Here is a 20,024-nt window from a genome sequence, read left to right as displayed (position 1 = left end):
AGAGAATTGGGACCATTTGTCAATTATTTTCTGTATTAGTCTGTGATAAGCAGAGGCCTGAAAAGTAAATGTGTGGTGCTGTTTTTTAAGGGAACGTTTGGCAGTTAAATATTTTTGAAGGAAGACACTGTGCACTTGGAGTCCCATCACTTTAGATCTCTATGCTTGGTACAGTAAAATTGCCACCATTGTTTTTCCCTTAGTGGTTTTGACTCTGAGCAGGTTCTTATCAGTCATAGCATGTGCACCTATTTTGCAAATAAACAATCAACTAAAATCCAAACCATCTTATCCTCAGAGGATCAGGGGTGGTTATGTTTTTTGTTTCCTGGCTTTTAAGCCAACTGGACTGAGGCATGATCTGTTTTCATTACAGAATTCATTCCACAAGTTAGGATTGAAGGAAGGCCCTAGAAATACATTGCTAACATTTCTTCTTCTTGATAAGGTTTCTACCCTTCAGAGCAGACTTCAAAAAGGTGCAGCAAGGTCAAAAATTCAACTAATTCTAAGAAGGGTTTTGATCAATTCATGAAGTGGATTATCTAAAACTTGCCTGTAATAGTGAGGGATTGGACTCGGTAGCCCACAAGGTCCTTTCCAGTCCTTTATTTCTCAAGGGCTCTCGTCTCAGTCCTTAACTTTTGAAGAGCTAGATATCCTCGTGAGAAAAGCAAATCTGTTTTATCAAGAACCTGGGTTTAAACAAATTAACAAAGTTGGCGCACAAAACTCCAAATCCCATACACACCAGGGATTAATGCAAGAGAAAATGTAAAAATAACTCTTGAACTAACAAACCTGGTGATGTGCCACTGTGCTTATGCTTTTTTTTCGGATCTTTATTTCAGCTCTTCAGATCATGTCCATTATCCTGGTCATGTTTGGGAAATTTGGAATCACGTCTGCCTTTTCAATGGTTTATGTGTACACTGCTGAGCTCTACCCAACAGTTGTGAGGAATATGGGAGTTGGAGCAAGTTCCATGGCCTCCAGGTTGGGCAGCATCCTCTCGCCATACTTTGTGTACCTTGGTAAGATTCTGGTTATTGTATTTCCCCCCAAGTGGCGTAGCATTGGAGACAAAATACAAGTGCATGGATAGATTGAGTTTTGCTCCAGTGAACTGGGTTAAACATATTTTCATGGCCATTCCTTCATCTTGCTTCATAAAATCCAGGCAGTTCCCTTGTATATCTATCTTAGGTTAGCTAGCAAACATGCTACAGTGGAATCCCAGCAACTTCTACTCTTTTTGTTCTGGGTAACCTCAACTCAGAAAGCATTTAGAAATCCTAGGACCACTGAATGCTTTGTTTCATTTGGAAGTTTAGGACTCAGTGATGGGGCAGAGGTGGGCTGCCTGCTGCGGGCTGGGCTCTGGACCCTGCTGCCCTTGCCTGAGGAGCTCAGCCACCCAACCCCAGTCACACAACCCCAGTGTGTCTCCTGCCGCCAGGTGGGCAGAGGATGCACCATGCGTAGCAACACACTCCACATCTCCTCTCCACCTGGCGGGGTAGCAATGGCATCACACAGCTGGCGGGGTAGCAATGGCATCACACAGCTGAGCTCCCAGGGCAAAGGCAGCGGGGCACAGAGTCCTAGCCTGCAGCAGGCAGTCTGCCTCTGCCCTGCAGGGGCACATGCCACCATGACGTCCCTGATGGGGTGCACTGCTGCGGGGAGCTGTGCTCCCCTTTTCCTCCGCACCTCTGGGTGATGTGCCCCAGCCCTGGGCCCCATTTGCCCCTGCCCCACTCCCTTCCTCACCGCAGGATCCTCAGTCTCCCTCTCCCCTTGCCCCTTCCCCTCAATTTACCAGCGGGGTGCTGTCTGTGTTTTTGTCTCTGTGCATCTGTCTCTGTCTGTCTGTCTGCTCCTCAGTCCCAAGCCACAGCCTGCCCAGCCCTGCTGCTGCTTCTCACTCCTGACCCACAGTACCCCACATCCTGCCAGGGTGTGTGGGGACTCTACCTCTCCAGGCTCCAAACCCCACACACACACCCACAGCCCTCAACACCTTCACAAATAACACCGCCCCCCCCCCCCCCCCCACCCACACACACGCACACACTTCAAAACTAGCATCTCACGATTTACGTGCCAATCTCTTGATTTTTTTTTCTTTTGTCTCGTGATTTTTGGCATGGTGGGTTTGACAATACTGTATACCTGATGTTGGCATGTCCTGTGTTTTACCAGGTGCTTATGACAGATTCCTGCCATACATCCTGATGGGAAGCCTGACTGTGCTGACAGGAATCCTTACTCTCTTTCTCCCAGAAAGTTATGGTATTCCTCTCCCAGACACCATTGAGCAGATGCTGCTGGTTAAAGGGTAAAGGTTGTTTTCTACTCTACTTTCTTAGGAAACCACTAACATGCGTGATAAATACCTTCATAAAGCTGCCTCCTAGCTGTTTTATTCCAGCTGCATAGTAAGTGCCAGGCAGATGAGAAACCTTCAAGAAAAAAGAAATACGCAATAGAACGGGTCAGACTTACTCTCGTGATATTAATGGAGTTAAGAGTCGAGATGGTGTCTGACTGATGGGCTGTACATGCAACACTTGTTGCTGCTTGACAGTTGCTCACGAAGTGGATGGAGTTTAGAGTAAAGTAAAAGAAGTGGTCAAGAGGTTAGGATTAAATATACAGGAAACAACTATTAGCTCATTACTTGGAGAGCAGGGCAGGCTTTGGATAGGTTTCCTTAAAGGAAGAATTTGGCTCTACAGTTGCAGTTCTTTGAACTTCCTGTTTTCAACACAGCTTCCAGTGCTGTGTTTAATGCAAGCAACATTTTACATAAAGAGCCTCTGTGTTTAAAAGTAAGCCATTTCACATAGTTTTAAGAATTATAACCATATTTTAAGGCTCTTAACAAAAGTAGCATTGACACCTGAGTACATAAGGTGACATTGTTTTTAGATCAGATGGTTTTGATTAGTCAGGTTGGTTTGTTTGAAAGTCTTCCCCAATATAGAAATGCATTATCCAAATTCTCCTGATGTGCTTATTTTGGAAAGTCACCTGGGTTTCAGTCAAGTACAAAACACTTTCAATCTGTGGAACTAACAGGGCTCTGAGAAGATGTCCCTTAGCATCCCAGAATGTGCAGCCCAATATAATGCTTGGGCTCTCCTACAGCTGAGAATATGAGAGAAGCACTAAGAGGCACACTCCAGGCTACTCAGGACAGCTGTCACCCCTTTGTTCTCCCTAATTGCTGGACATGCCTGTGGGCAGAGCCGTTGTCTTTTGGTAGGTTAGCATTTCTCTGGTGGCCTGTCCCAAACAACCAGGTAGGCACGAGGGCGTTCAGGGCTTCACTGTGGTCCCAGTTCGGGAAGATACTTAACCATGTGTGTGACTTTAAGGCTTGTAACAAATGGCTCCTTTGTGCTGCCATACAAATTGTGTGGTGGCGCAAAGGTCTAGCAAACAGACATCCATGCCTCTTGTTGCACCACAGAATTTGTGGCCACAATATATAAGTGGTATAAAATTGTGCTGCTTTTTTTGCAGCAGGTGTCTGTTTGTTTTATGGTGGGAGGGCAGAGCAGTCCAGAGCTGCCTGCAGTCTTGAACTGCCCCGGGTCTTCAGGGACTTGTCCTTCACACACTGGAGTCCTTCCTAGGGTGCACAGGACAGGGTCCCTGAAGCCCTGGGGGCGCCTGCCCAGGTTCCCCCTGTTTGCAGAGATGTGCCCCAAGAAGGATGGAGATTCCCATGGTGAATACTGCAGGTTCCCTGCTTACAGATGCACACCCTAAGAATTGCCTGGCAGGGGATTCCTTAGACACTCATAGCACATTTTTATGGCCCTGGGTGGACAGAGGTGCATCCCAAGTTGGGATGTGACAGTGGGTTCCCCTGTTTGCAGTTGTCCTGCAGAACTGCGCCTCAGGAGCAGTAGGGGCTTGAACCGGTGGATAATTGGTGACAACTGTGTCACCCAGTGAAGTGGATCATTTTTTTCTAGGATACCCCAGCACAGCTGACTGTCTTCATTTGGTGACATCCGTTTATAGCCTAAGGTGTGATTTGTCCCGTTAAAGTCAATGGGATATTTTAAAGTCAGACACATGCCTATGTTCCTGAATCAGAATTCCTACAGACAAACTAACTGGGATTTCAGAGGATGTTTCTTTTGGGAGTGTTGTATTATCAGTTATTTTTTCCATTTTTTACAGAATCAAATACAGACATTCATCTAGTGGTCCAAGGGTTTCAAAGGATGAAGAAGAAAGTCCCGTGATTCTTAAAAGCACAGCTGTTTGATGTATCTACACTGCATACTTCATGATGGACTGAAAAGTAGAGAGACTTTTCTTTAATTTTTCTACCAGAAAGTGCTAGTGGCAACATTTCATTTCCTGTAATTATAAACTTATTTATTAAACACAGTTTTCAGTAGGTTCCATTTTATATGAACACAAATACTGTAGGTCCCTCCCTGAAATCTCCATCAGCATTTGTTTAATATGTCAGTTACACTGAGCACTATGGGATCGACAGAGTCAGAGTCTGCATCTTCAGATAATGAGGAAACTCTGTGTACAAAGGTGCTTGAAGATGAGGTCTGGAGTGACTTCAGTCCTTAGGGAACCTTCACACAACATACTGCATATCAGCAAGAGTTAAAACTTGCCAACTCTTACTAATTAGTAACAAAAGATGCCAAAAGACTGCCAGTGATTGCTTGACAGACAGACACCATCATTCCAGAGCAAAAAGCTGACTTAAAGGATAAAGGTTGCAAAAACATTTGGTTTGGCAGTTTTATAATGGTATACATTTTCACAGAGGATGCTATGTCCATGACACATTTCTGAACAAATTCAGGCATGGAAAAAAAGGAAAACGCTGAGAAACAAATTTGAAAACTGTGTTTTATCTTAGCTGGAATGCATTTTCTAATGCAAAGAGTTTGCACTAGTTACATTTTGGTAGTACACTGCATGTCAAATACCTTTTTAACATGGCCACAGGGTGAATTTGTTTACACCTGATATTGGGATGTGGTTTTTTTTCCAGATTCATACATTTATTTTAAACAATGCAAATAGGTTTTATCTTTTTTTTGTTTGTTTTACTTCTAGGATACATTACAAGCTAATCCTTTAAGTTGGTCTTAAACCCTTAGTGCAGTTTGGTTTAGGGAGCAAACAAATGTCTGTTTTCACGAGATTTTTTTTATTTCCCTTTTGTCATTTTTTCCATTTGATGGCTAAATTTGTCTCCTTTACATCTGTGTGGCTACACTGACTTGAAGGCAGTGGAACTGCATGGGTGTTACTGAGAGTAAAATTTAGCCTCTTGTGCTTGACCTAGGTGCCAATAGCATCATTTTATGTGAACTTGTTTTCTTATAAGTATCATGAAATCCATGACATTTAAATAAAAGTGCAAAAAAACAAGAAATCATGATGAAAATAATACCAAGAAACAATTCTTTTTATCACAGAAGCTGTCTAGGTATTATCTGTATTTCTTTCAGGAAAATTTTTCTCTGTCTCTCATTTTGCACAATTCTGAAGGTGCAGTATTTTTGGCTGGAAAAGTTTGAGATGAATCTATTGGGGACATTCTGTGGTACTTTTTATAGTTTAATAAATAGAATCTAACCTTTTTATAATCAAAGCTACTAATGCCGTTTACAAACATTTTATGTTTTACTACTGGGTTTTTTTCCATTTTTTTTTTTTATTTAGCTTTTGCTAAACATTTCGATAACCAGGATTTCTTGCTCCTTTACCCTGGTGATCATGCTGTAGCAGCAGTTTTGGTGCACTACTTCCTGCCTTATAGGAGAATGTGTAGACCCTCCCCTTTTGTCTCACCTTCTCACATGCACATGTATATACTGTAAGCAATTGGATTGTCTAGTTCCTCCTGTCTGTACCTATAAACGTGTAGCCAGAAGTTGGCCAGTGTTAATGTATCATAGATGAGACTATTTCTGTGCCCTTGAGGCTGGATTATGTTGCATTGTGTGGGTCTTTGGAGGGTGGGGCAAGAATCTAAATATGTTTCCATGTGCTGTAACCAGTTAGATGCAGCTGATTCAGAGGGCTGCTATTTTCTTGACAGTGGTGCATTCCTGGCAATTGCATTTTATAGCATGCTGTATGACTTGAAGCTAGTGCACAATGTGGTCAACCTAAAGTGAACGTTTTAAAGCCTCACTCCAGATTACACAATGGCCTCAGCATGGCAAATCTGCGTAACAGGACCATGCATGAACCATGAGTCCCCCTTAATATGGGCCTTGTTTAATAAAAACCTTTGAAATATTCTAAAGCTTGCTCTTGCATGGTATAATTTGCCATTTCTGTGCCCATTTTATGCATTCATTATAAAACAGACAAATCTAATCTCAATGATATCCTAAAAGTTAGTGGAAATATGTGTTGTTAAATAAAAAAAAATTATCCATTCTAAATTGACATGGGCTGCAGCATATGAAAGCATACTTTTTCCTGTACTTTACAGCAAAAGGCTGGTAGCCACAAGAGTTTGAAGTGAAAAACATCAGTTGTGGGTTCTCAATAATGACTCTACTTATATAACTGGCTTACTGTATTCCTATAATCTCTTCCTGAGCGTGAGGTTGTTGGGCATTGTTTCAAAAGAGGTCTTATTGCACATGTTCTTGCAGCTGATGCATATTCTAAAATTAGAACCAATTCTTGGCCAAGATCTAACATATTATTAACACTTTATTTACCACTTGCTTTTCCCACTGATTTATTCTATTTTGTTACTTGAAGACAATTTTCTTTCTTGAAATTTTTTTGATGCTCCACAGTTCATTAAGCAATCTTAAGAGTATTGACTGAACCAGCTGACTTGAAAAATCTCCCAATTCTGCTGCCAGTGCAGATATGTTAAACCAGTAATATGGCTTTCTGATGTCAAAACATGCCTCTTTCTCCCTGCTGGTCTTCTAAAAAATGGAAAACCTTCCTTTGTGCCTCTGTTAGGTGCATGGGTATTTAATATTGGGTGTTAGTGTGGGGGTTCTGTGTTATTATACTGTCTAAATCTGTAGGTCCTCTAGGTTACATGCAAGAGGATGCACCAATTTTAGAGGATACGAACTCAAAATCTAACCAACGCATTCCCTCCTAAACTGTTGTCAGTGAGATCAGTGAGAAGTCAATAATGTTTAGTGGGGGACTAAGCCCAGCTGTAGATGCATGCAGGATGTTCTGGTAGCATCCCATTGTATCTAACCTTTGAACATGAAGTGTTCAGAATGAATCTTTCAGACCTAAAGTACTGTATATCAGGACACAATCTCAATCGTGGTCTTTTAAAGACATGGTTTGCCTTTCACCTTGTTTTAGGTGGTGAAAGGAATAGGATCATTGATTGGGGCCATTATGTTGATTGGGATAGGATCTTCTGACTCCTGACAAATCCAGACTTCTTGGAAATGCTCCATTCTTTCTTTCCTCCTTTTTATGTGAATCATCCTCTAAACTAGAGAGACTCCTCTGGGCATAACATAAAAACATCTTGAGGCACAGGGTTGAGTTCCATGGTGGAGCCATCCAGAAGTACTGTATACTCCAATCTGCTATTATTGTAAAGACTTCAAAAATAGTACCACTTCAAATGCTGATAGTTAGCTCAATGAACAGAAGAAAAACTGTATGGAATATACATGCATTGATAGGAAGATTTTCAGTATGCAGTACTAGAAATCTTGTTCTATCACATTTATAATTCATATGAAGTAGTCTTGAGCTAGTCCGTTTGTTCTCAAAGAATTAATAAAATGCTCTTTAGAAAGTGGCAGAAGCTGGCCTTGAGTTAAAGGGTTGTTCAGTTCCTTGTAATGTCCATCCAGGATTAGAATACTACATGAATTCAGGTTGCTTTGAATTCACCAGAACTGGAAAATTTAGAGTGGTCCATACTCTAACTCATCTTCTAGGATTTGTTGACTTCACGGTATGTAAACTCACTCCCTGACCATGTAGATGGTATGGTTATCTGTCATAACAGAAAGACACATGTCCTAATGATCCTTAGAAAAGAAGCCAGAAAATTCTGAGTTCAAATCCTAGCTCTTGGACTGATTTCCTTTGTCACGCTGAACAAAGCACTTAACCTCAATAACTCAGTGATCCTGTTCGTAAAAAGGAGATAATACCACCTTATGAGGGTTTTATAAGTGTCTGTGAAGACCTACATACATGCTTAGCAGGATTATCTGTAGTTTGAAACCATTAGTTAGAATTTGTTGTTTACTTTTGAATGGAACATTTATTATATAATTCTAATACTTCTTCCTTCTGTAGCAGGTGAGCCTGGAGCACATGTGGCATTTAATTTGTTTGTAAATGCACTGTTTTGTATTCCCAAGATAGGCAAAGAAAGGCCCAGAGTGGTGGTGACTTGCTGCTGGGCACAGCAAAGGTCTGTAACATTGTCAGGTATAAAACTGGGGCTTTTGATTCCCAGTCTTAAGCTTTAAGTCACGTAATCCTTTGGTGCTACAGAAAACAGCACTTTCGTGCATGCTGCCTTTTCACATGCAGGCAACACTGAAAATTGCAAATTCTCATTCATCCAAATGTTTGGGGAAAACATTTTCCTTCCAGAGGTTTTAATTACTTCAGGAGATCTGTAACAGCCCTAGATCTAGTATAACAGCACTACCATGTGGCTGGCATCTTGGAAGCTGCTAGTGATTACTGTCATAGGCACCTGGCTGGACAATACAGCTGTGCCCTTTTATGTTGTTACCCACAGTAGCTTGTTCATTGCCTTCCATGGCCCTAAACTTGCAAACATTTAAGTAGATGCGTAAGTTTATTCACTGGAGTGGTCCCCTTTGAACAGGTGGGCTGAATCCTGTGAATGAAGTTACCGGCATGCTTGAGGAGTGGGCCATAAACTTGGACAGCTTAGACATAGTCCTTAACTTGAATAAAATGATTTTATCATACTATATGACAGCATAGTGCCTTGCTTGCAAATGCAACTTGAAACACTGATATGCCACTGTTGCCTACAGCTTTGTGTGTGTGTGTGTGTGTGTGTATATATATAGAAAGCCAAATATTTTTAAAAATCAAAGACCCATTTCTTCTATGAATGTAAATATTCTGAAATGTAACAAAGTTGATTTCAAGTAGTTGATTCTTGATGTACTTTCCTATAAAGACTATGATACTGTTTGTAAAATACTGAATAAAATCATTTCAAAGAGAATTCGAAATATGAAGCATTGTCTTAGTGTTTTTACATCTTCATATTTGTTTGGGGGTTTTTTGTTCATTATTCATATAATGACTTTTGCCTTTTTCAACTGTTCCTCCTTCCTCTTTCAAATCTCTCAGGGCTTATGCTTTATCTTCCGTTGTTCAGTACCTTTCAAGTAGATTTTAGTCAGTTTTCTCTACGAAAACACTGCACTTCAGTTTTCTCAACCAAATGGAGCTTCATCAATGCCAGAGGCTGCCAGGTTTGCGGAAAGATGACTAAGAGGCGGAGCACAGCAAGAAAGTTAACTTTGCAAAGCAAATGGGCTAAGAGCACTTCCTCAATTGACACTAGGTAAGAACAAGAGAGATCCAGCCTCTTTCAAAGATCGAGAAATATCTTGTTGGGTGTGTATATTCTCCATCAGGTGACAGCATTGATTCAGTTCATTGTCTGGCAGCAGAAACGTTCTAGGCCAGCGGTCGGAAAGGCATGCAGAGCCACTGGATCCGGTCTTTGGAGCTGGAGAGCTTTGCCTGTGCCCACTCCCACACTGCAGCTTCCAGCTGTGCCTGTGCCACTGTGACTTCTTCCTGCTCTCCTGGCTCCAGCGTGAACTGGGTAGCTTCAATGGCATGTAAGTGGCATGGGGCTTTGCCTATGCCCTCACTGCCATCACTTCTCCATGCCCTGGTCCCACGTAGCAGCATAAGTGCAGCTTCCAGCCAGCAGGAAACGGCACTGGGGCTGAGCAGCTTTCAGCCACACCTGGGGTGTTGGGGGGAGGGAAGAGGGGAGAAGTGATAATAATGTGGATGCAATTTACAGGTATCTGGTAGGGCTGTGCGAAATGTTGCTGGCGGTTTTGTTTCAATGCTGTTTTGACTCGTTTCAAGCTCGAAACAGCAAAATCGAAGCGAAACAGCTTTGAAACAGCCTCGAAACGAAATGAGGCAAGTCGAAACGTTTCAAGGGGGAAGCGGGGTGGGGAAGGGACTGCTCTCATTATTGACTGTGTAGCTAACCAATGACTCATCCTTTCCTGAGGTCTCTCCCAATCCCAGTGCTCTGGGGGAGGGATGGAAAAACTGCATAAAGGGCAGCATTGTTTGAACTGCCCTGCTTTCTGCCTTGGTGTCAGTTGAGTGAGGGCGTACCTTAACACAAACACAGTGTCACCCACCCGTGTCACGAGTTTTGCCTGTCAGCAGCTAGGGGTGCAGGGCCCCAGAACCCCCCTGCACTGATCTCCTCGACAGCCGGCAGGCTTCGTGGCCTCAGCAGGGGCTAGCATCCCTGCAGCCTTCACCCTGCTGCGCCTTAATGCACACAGTGTCACCTGTCACGAGTTTTGCTTGTCCGCAGCTTGAGGTGCAGATTCCCCAAACTCCTGCACCTAGCTGCTTGAAACTTGGCAGGCTTTGTGGCCTCACCAGGGGCTACCACCCTTGCAGTTTAGACCCCGCTGTGGCTTAACACACACACACGTGACATGAGTTTTTTGCTTTCAAGAATTTGAGGTGCTGTTTCCCTGAAACCCCTGCACCTATCTCCTTGACACTTGGCAGGCTTCATTCCCTCAGAAAGGGCTACCATGCCTGCAAGTTTCATCCAAATCAGGCCAGAAATGACAAAGGAAAGACTGTTTTGAGCTTCCCCATTACAGCCTATGGGTGAAACGTCAGAACTGCAAAACTGTGTCAACAAAATGAAACAGAACAGCAGTTTTGAATCGAAACAAAATTCAAAACTAAACGCTGTTCCGTCAAAATGCAAACCGAAATGGAACAGTGCTGTTTCTCATAGCCCTAATATCTGGTCCTAGTGCAGCTCCTCACTTGTTGGAAGTTGTGTCCATGCTGCAACCAGGGGGCTGGGGGCTGAGAGAAGCAGCAGTGCTGCATCTGCAGCTCCCATCTGTGTGGCACCAGTGTGGGCCCAAGGAAATCCCCAGCATCTGCTGATGCACTGCCAAAGCCACCCAGTTGACATTGGACTGGAGTCTGGTTGTTCCAGTCTGCAGCTTATAACAGGTTGTCAGCCCCTGATCTAAGCAAAGAACCCATGGAAATGAGTAAGAACATCACTCCTGATTAATCCGTGCAGGCACAGCAGTTAGCTTGATGGCCACAGGTGCCGAGCAGCTAGAAACTTCGCTTAAGTCCATGGGAGCACTAAGTGCTCAACACCTTTGGAAATCAAACCGTGTGACAGCGCTGTCCAATGATGCCTCAAAGCCAAGGAGCCTGACAGATGCGTGTTTTGTTCAATGCCCGAGTTCCAAGGGATCAGCACGGCATAACGAGCCTCTGCTTTGCTGGAGCCTCTTAAAAAGGCAGTTTCCCAAACCAACGAAGGATATATTATGATTTTTTTCCAGTAACTCTTATATGAGCAAGTGACCCCTGGAGCACAGACCAGGACTCTCCCCACCCCTGAGAGTGTTGCCACAAAGAGAATATGGAGTCATACTTCCTCGTGCTTGTGCAATCGTTCTGGCCCCCTGGTTGTGTACTCCATTCTAGCAAGTGGCACTGCTTCAATAGGAGTGGCGTGACCCCAGCCCATCCCAAACTATAGCAAAAAAAAGAAATATAGTTCCATATGAATTTTGGATCCAAACCCAAAAGTGTTTGTATTTGAGATGGTAGTGTAATACTGCATCTTTCTTTCCCTAATGATAACTAAGTGAGAATGGAGGAAAAGGTAATGAAACGGTTCCTCAGCTGGGATCTGACTCAAAGTAGTGAGTTCAATGAGGACCTTGGCTAAATTTAAAAAAAAAAAAAAAGGAAAACATGCTGTGCTGTGTCAGCTTCTCTCATAGAAGCCTGAGGAAACTTATTGTGATACCCAGAAGCTTGCTTATGTCTATCCCAACTGTGCAGTTGGGCCAATAAAAAATACCCCCCCACAAGACTACTTGCCTCTCACATAAAAATTATAACCAATCCACTAATACCTATAGGAAGAATTGCTTAGTCTTTTTCAAAAGAAAGATTGAGGGAAGGGGCAGAAGAGGAAGTCCAATGACAACTTGCCAAGGATTTCGGAGATTTTAATAGTCAATTTCTTGTCCTGAAGAAACAACGCAGAATCCCAAAAAGGAATAAGGATATATGGGTCAGTTCTCTTTTGGAAGTTTAAGCTGCCTATACGGCAGCGATTCATGAACAGAACTTTTCAGGTGATAAGATCTCCAAAGCATCATTAGTCTGAAGGCCTCTGACCAATATAAACTACAATTTTTGTAGGGTTTTTTTCTTAAACATGAAAAATCCATTGTAAACTTGAAATACGATAAAATGAGTAGATGTAAAATGGCACATACACGTGCTATAGGTGCGCTGCCTCTTTTATTTGTATGCTTGTCACAAGCATCCTTTCCTGATGAGACTTATATTTAGAGTTGTGTTTCCTCTGCAGAGAATGATGATGGATGAAAACAGGGATCATCCCTCAACTTTGTAGAGGTATTTGGAGGAAAACACCTGGGCAGAGGGAAGATAAATGTAGGAGAAAATTACTTTAATTGTTGGTTTAAACTATTTGTATCAAATAAACCTATCCATGCCTGCTTTTGTTTTGAGCACCCATTAACTTAATATTCAAGTGCCTTGCAGGTATTAATGATTTTTCTCAAAACAAGTCACCCATGAAGCAGGGAAGTAGCAATATTCTTATTTTTCAGCTGGGGGAACTTGCACACAAAAATAAGGTGCACTCTCAGTACTAGAACCCAAATCTGAGTGCTAGGGAGAAACTTCCACAAGTGCCCAGGGACCAGATTTGTAGAAGTCAGGTCTCTGAGTCTGATAGTTTCACTTGTCTTCAGTGATTGGATTTGGTGCCTAAAGGCCTTTTGAACATCTAGTTTGAAGCAAGTCAGGCTCCTCAGTCCCACTTGCTAAAGCGCCTTAAGTACTTGGGGCCTTGGAGTAAATTTTCAAATGTCTCATTGACCTTTGGATGCAGTGCTCGAGTCTCTTTAAAAAGAAAAAAGAGATCCATGGGTTTATGGAAATAGTGTCTCGCCTAAGGAAAGCTGAGCTCTTTGCTCTGCTCTGCTATGGTCTGGGTAAACCTGAGTTGCTTCCAGCCTTGTGCCTCAGTTTCTTGACCCTTACAATGGTGATGATGATACACTTTTGTAAAGTGCTTTGAGATCAATGAATAAAACATGCATGTAAGATGTAGTGATTATGTCTTCAAACCAATTTCCCTTCTGTTTTAGCCTATTGGTGATTTACAGTGCTTCTAAAAATAAATCCAAAACTCTCTTTAAATATATTTTCCCCTTGGAATCTGCTCGGAAGTTGCCTTGTTTATAACTTGACCCAGCATCTGCTGTGTTTGTACTGGATCCATCTATGGTGGATTACTATGTACAGCAAAACAGCGAAGTGTGTTTTTTAAAACCGTCTCTCAAAGTTACAAACAGCTGCTGTCGGCAAAGTGAGAGCATCATTCCAGCGCCATCCTGTTGTCAGATCTACCTGCGAGGGCTACACAGACATGTTCTAGCCCAAAAGGGGCAAAACAGTGTGGGGGAAAGTTTCATTGGTCCTTGGTCTCATTCCATCAGCTTCCTGTTGAGTGCTATCTTGTTCCTTTTAACTGTGGTTAATTCCTCATTATAAGGCTAGAGATTTGGCATTCAGATAATCTAAGTGAAGATGTGATGGCCTACAAAAGAAAGGAAGGAGGGGGAAGCTATTCACCCCACCCCCCCTCCAGTTCCTAGAGGTAAATATATAAATCCCCAAGACAAATCTCTTTCAACGTGACTAATTCCTCCCCTCTGTTACCTCTTCTGCTCCCAGCACTTACCTCTCTGAGCTCTTTGTCTATATATCTAAAAGCTGGATGCAACCATGGCCTACGTAATGCTGTCCTTCTACTTCAGTGGTGGCCAGAGTTGCTCACCCTGGGAGCCACATCTGATCCTCCACCAAAGTTCAAGAGCCACAGAGCGGCGGGGGAGGGGAAACGGGGGTGCTGAGCAGCCCAGAGTGGAGGTGACCACCAGTCTCCCCGCCCCCCCTGCACAGTTGAGCTGCTCTGGCTTTCCCCGTGGGGAGCGCACCCCAGGGTAAGCGGCACGGCTGCAGCCCCCGCCCTGGCAGCCCGGCTCCTGAGCCAGCAGTCCTGGAGGGAGGAGGGCAGATTTGGGGCATACACCCTGCGGGGAAAGCCGGAGTGGCGAGAAGTGCTGGACTGCGCTGTCCCCCAGAGCCTCCCTGGGAAGAAGTGGGTGGGGCTTCGGCCAATTTCCGGAGAACTGCAAGTACCGTGCCATCGAGCCACGTGCAGTTTGCAACTAATTGGTAGGAAATCCCTGGGGAGACTGGCCAACTGATTAAATGTCCAAACTAAATAAAATGGTTTTAAAGTACCTAATCATTAAGAAAACTCTCCCTGCAACAGCACTGGACTTCCTGGAGCTTATGGCCATGCAGGAGTGAAGCAAAACAGCAAAGTAAATTAAAAGGTTTATACATAAGGAGACCAGGCTACTAGGTCCCAGCTTTTTTCTTCAGCCGTGCCCAAGCCAGTAAGAAAGCACATGCTTTGCTCTCATTCACTCTTGGCTTGCTGTTCAAAACTTTGGTTTCACAAGGAATCTTAATTGCAGCCATCTGTACACACTGCGGGGGTCTGACCTTGGGTGAACCAAGTCCATTTTTTTCTGATTTACTCATGAACTGTCTTTAACCAGGGAAAAATCTCAAGGCTCTAAGGGCAGGATTTTTGTGGGTTATACTTTTTATTGGACCAGCTCTGTAGTTAGAATAGTTTTAGACAAGCTTTCAAGTGTAGGGCATTTTTCAGGGTCTCAAAAGTCATTTTCCAAACCATCCGGGAAACTATCAGAAAAGAATTATCTAACTGTGGCAGGCACGAGGCCACGAGGAAAAACTTGCCTGGAACGCCTTAGGGTGGCGTGCCAGCGCTGATTCACAAGCTGGCCCCTTGAAGCTGGGATAAAAAGCCCAGTGGACGGGAGACAGGGGGAACTGGAAGTGGGCTCTCCAGTGGGCTCAGAGTGGCCCAGATTGGAGCAGAGTCCCACTGAAGGAAAGTGGTGGCTGCCCCAAGAAGGGGCCTCCGAAAATAAACTGAACCCCAGAGGGCTGAATGACCTACCTGAAACGGCGCTGTGGACTCCAGACATCCCCTGCAGGATTGGACCAAGCAGGATCCTGAGGAGAAAAGGAGAGACATGCCTGAACTGCGACAACTACAGTCCATAAAGAGGAAAAGAGACACCGGAGAGCAAGGTAACCCGAGGATCCTGAGGAGAAAAGGAGAGACATGCCTAAACTGCGACAACTACAGTCCATAAAGAGGAAGAGAGACACCGGAGAGCAAGGTAACCCAGGGTTGGGAAGGAGTCTAGGCCAGACCCAATACGGCCTGAGAAAACTCAGATGAGACAACGTCCGAATCCGACTAGCATAATTCAAAAGGCCAGGATATAAGAACCTATACCAGACCAGACCTAGGAAACTGAAAAATAACATCTTTGGTTGGCGTTAGGTAGAGTGTAGGCAGAGCCCCAAACAGGAAGGTGGATGGGAAGATTGAAGGAAGGTACCAGGAGTGGCAGGACATACCATCTTCCTCCCAATTAAACAAATTTATTCCAGCAAGACGTGGCAGGCAAGAAACCCTGAAGACCTTTCGGAATCTAACCCAGCAACAAGCTGTCCTCTCCTCAAGCGGCGGCAAAGTCAGAAAAATCCATACGAACAAGATGCACTGGTGAGCGGCACAGGAGGTTACACTAACTTTCCATACATACAGTCAAGCAGCCTTGAGCATGGGAGGATCTAGGATTTTGAAAAGGGGTGTGCAGATGGCATGATGCCTCATCATATGTAACACATTGCACAATTCTTTAGTTAAAAAGAAACAAGAAGCTTTACTAATATGCTCAACTGAAGCAAAACTTTATTGGAATATGCATTACTTTGCCATATCATATATTATGTATAAAAACACATTAAATTAGGGGGGGGAATCAAAAGATGTTTTTCCATTAGTCCTGTAGCCATTTGAATTAAATATATGGCTTTCCAGTTTATAAAATAATTTATAACGATATCTAGCCTTCTGGAGCATTTTGACAGTTCACCCAATGCTTCACTGAAAGTTATTTCCACACCTGAATTAATGTTTCCACCTGAATTAATGTTTTCCACACCTGAGTTAGTGATTCTTGCTAGAGTTAAGTGAGTCTAAGGCTGTGAAATAGGAGCTACATTACCAGGAGTAGCCGACAAACAGCAGGACTGCAGAAGAATGGCTGGTTTGATTAGTGCAACATCAAGACCATTAAAAAGGGGGGGGGGCCATCATTAACCTCTGTGGTATGAAGTGTTTAGAAGAAATCAGGTAAATTATAATGAGCCATGAAGTCAAGTGACTCTTTCACTGTTGCTTGAGTAAAAATGCTGCTGCTACTGCCAGGCAGTTGGTTTAAAATTTGGGTGGACCAGGAGGGGGGGGGGCAAAGGCCCCCCCCCCCCCCCCCCCTGGCTCTACCTCTAGTTTTGAAACTATGGGTGTGGATGTAGGAACACTGAAAGCCCTTTCAAAAGAGGAAATGTTGCAAAAGAGCAGCAGCTGGTACATACCAACTATTATGTGTGAAAGAGCTGAGAGCATTTTAGATGCAGCAAACCCACCCCAGTTTTAACACACCTTCATCCAGTGTTAAAGTTGTGCCTACACTCGTTATTTCTCCATTCCTGGCCAGTTGTCTGCAGCACTGATGCTTCCATCGGTGCGCAACACCCTGGCAGGCTCAAACCTTCCAGGCATAATGTTTTGAGTTTCTGGTGTCTTTGGCACTGAGGTCAGGTGTCTTTTACTGCAAAGCCAGAAGCCACAGGGGAAAGCTCACATTTACATAGCCTGGCTGGGAATACAGTCCTTGGGACAGCATGAGCTTGGCAATATTATTTAAACACCTGTATTACATCCAGTTGCTATTTACAATTGCTTAATTGTGTGCAGATTTCAGCTAGATACGGAGTCTCCTGCTTTTTTCTGAGACAGATTTTTCCCTTATAGACCAGGGATTGTCAACCCATGGCCCACAGGCTGGATCTGGTTTGCAAAGTGTTGCTTCCATTAGCTCTCTTGATGCAGATGCTTGCCTTAGAAGCTTGTTCAGATGTTTCCATCCCATTTGTGATTAAATAACAGATTTTTTAGGCTATGTGATAGTACAGCATAATTGTGCAGTGGAATTAGTTTTTTTCAGAACAGCCATTGATATGTGGCATGAGGATCATGAGTATTTTTATTATTTCTTTTCTTTTCTTTTTCTTTTTTTGCCAGGTTTGACTCAACAATCAGAGGCTTCCTTTGGAAAATGTTGGGGGAAAATATATTTTCTTCAAAATATGCCATAAAAAGTTTGACAATTTTGGTAAAAAATCAAATGCAGGACATGTTTGGCTTTTTTGATCCACAACTCTTGAAGAAAGTAAAGTTGTTCATGGAAAAAATTAATCTAGTTGTTAATCCAATTTTCTGTTGAAAACCATTTTGATGAAACAGTTCTGACCAGGACTATTTCTCACAGTTGCTAGCAATGGTGGTAGAAGTTATCGAGGGGCTAGTATTCAGCCAGCTTCTAGAACTGCAAATGCCATAGACTGGCAGCTGGGAACTGCTGGGCGCTTGCAGGCGTTTGAAGGCCTTGTTGGGCAAGACTACGTGTGCAATTAGTACACATAAATAAACTCTGGAGCTTATTGCTCTGGAGTTTTTGTTCCCGGGAACGCCATTTGAACATGCACCCATGGGGCAATTAACTCCAAAGCAATCAGCTCCTGAGTTTATTCATGCGCAGCACTTGGAACCCGAATGGTTGGTCTGCCAGCCCGGGGCTGCTCCAGCCGAGTCAATGTACTGCGGAGGGGCTGGCTGGGGCATGAGGGTGCTTCAGCGTAGGGCTAGCCAGCAGGCAACCCCCATCAGTGAAGCACCCTTTTGCCCCAGCCAGCCAGGTCAGTGTCTACACGTGCACTGCTGTGCATGAAAAAACTCCGCAGCAGGGTAGGACTTGTATTTATAAATCCTCCCCTACTGCAGGGTTGATTAGTTTCTTGCCCCCTAAGTACGGGTGCACGTGTAGGTGCTGAGACGTTTGCTCATGTCTCATGTAGACATGCTCATTTGGTGGTAAGACTCATTTTTAACCATCCTTTTTCCTGAGGCTTGGCTGGTTTCCCTGTTCCCAGTTTCTCCTAGTACTTGGCTGGTCTTCTGGTCTCTGTTTTCTCCTAGCTTCTGCCTGTTTCTCTGGTTCCTACCTTGGCACGACCTCTGGCTTCCCTTCTGGTTCTGGCCTTTGGCTTGTTTCCTGGCCCTAGTCTGTCAGACTGCCCACATCCCAGCTTCCTGTATAGCGTCCCAGGCTTAAGCTATCCATGTTGTCAGACCTCTAGCCCTCACTAACAGGCCAGGGCTTGAGTCTCCTTGTTGTGAGAATGTGTGACCCTTTCCCGTGTCTGGGGAGGGGTTAGCTTTTATAACTGAAGAGCCTCTCCCCTCAGCCACATCACCCCAAAACCATTTGTTCTGCAAACAGAAGAGGAAGAAAAGGAAAGAATGGGCATGAAGCTAAGCAAATATATTTGTGGTCAACCTAGTCATTACCCAAAGCCACCGATCTGAACCTGAGGGTGTAGGTTGAGGAAAGAACTTCCTCCACACTCATACAGTTAGTTTTTGAGTTAGTTTTGAGCATTGAATACACAAATATACTGTTTTGTGTCAATGATACTGGGGCTTGGGGAGTGGCTGAAGTGAACAAGTTGCTGAAGGGAGGGAATGCAATCTTTTCAAGGCCTTCAGGGTTTTCTTGATGCAGAGCAATAATGATAATGCTTGGCTTTTGACATGTTATAAGAATTTTCAAGAGCAAATATGTTGCTGTGGCTTTACGGCGAAACGGGTGTGAGGAAGAAGGAATGCATGTTTCCCTCCAGCCTCCCCTCCTGTTGGAGCCCAACAGTGTTCCTGGCTGCTGGGGAGCACTTTCCCATTGAGTGTTGACTGCCCACATTTCTATCAAGAATTTGTTGGTTCCTAATTTCCAGGAATTTGCAGCCATCTAGAGCATTCAGTTAGTTTATCCTTCCCACCCTTTAGTTAAATGTTGATGCTGGTGATTTCAAAGGGATTTTTAATTATGGGGGAGTGTAGATGACTGTACACTTCAAATGAAGATGACTGTAAATATTCCATCGGAGAATTTTCTAAACGGAAAGGGGAAAGCGGTGGTTAAAGTGCATGCATTGCATGCAACAGGAGGCAGAAAGAAATGCAAGCCAGGGGGTATCAGGAGGCATGCTTTTAAGTACCACTTGAAGGAAACCTCATTTGATTGGTTGCAGTCCCCATTTGCCCACCTCCTGGGAAAGAACATGTGATGCTGCAGGACATAGGCAAAGGATAGATGTTAGACAGCCCCCGCTTCCGCCCCCTCCTCTCCCTTGTACCCCAGTGTTTTTCAGACCAATTTAAGCACTGGGAAAAGGAGGGTTGAATGTTGTTCCCCAGATCTGAAAGAGGAGACACTGAGACTAGGACAATAAACTCAGTGGGAGCAAAGATGAGTCCCAATGGAACGGCGGAATGTAAAACACCGAGCAAAAAGCCTATTGAGCAAAAAGCCACATGCCACAAGCCACATGTCACAGGGTGGCCTGTCCCTTTAAGAGGGGACACCTAGCCCTGTTGAGTAGCTGCAGTTGTGGAGGAGCTGTTAATAAGGGGG

At 43.9% G+C, this 20,024-nt stretch overlaps 1 protein-coding gene across 2 annotated transcripts in view; it reads left to right on the top strand.

Annotated features, from left to right (window-relative positions):
• The window catches only part of LOC102375127 (solute carrier family 22 member 5), a 55,408-nt gene extending 48,970 nt beyond the window's left edge, over positions 1–6,438 (top strand). For both annotated transcript variants that reach the window (XM_025204039.1, XM_025204040.1), the window contains 3 exons: positions 852–1,034; positions 2,206–2,341; positions 4,201–6,438. In XM_025204039.1, the coding sequence (XP_025059824.1) occupies positions 852–1,034; positions 2,206–2,341; positions 4,201–4,288 (407 nt within the window). In that variant the 3' untranslated portion in view covers positions 4,289–6,438. The remainder of the gene's footprint in view (positions 1–851; positions 1,035–2,205; positions 2,342–4,200) is intronic.
• The last annotated feature ends 13,586 nt before the right edge of the window (positions 6,439–20,024 follow it).

This window comes from Alligator sinensis, unplaced genomic scaffold, assembly GCF_000455745.1.
Source record: "Alligator sinensis unplaced genomic scaffold, ASM45574v1 scaffold135_2, whole genome shotgun sequence".
Lineage (NCBI taxonomy): Eukaryota > Metazoa > Chordata > Crocodylia > Alligatoridae > Alligator > Alligator sinensis.
The sequence above is the reverse complement of the archived record's forward strand: the minus strand, read 5'-3'. Positions and strand labels throughout refer to the sequence as shown.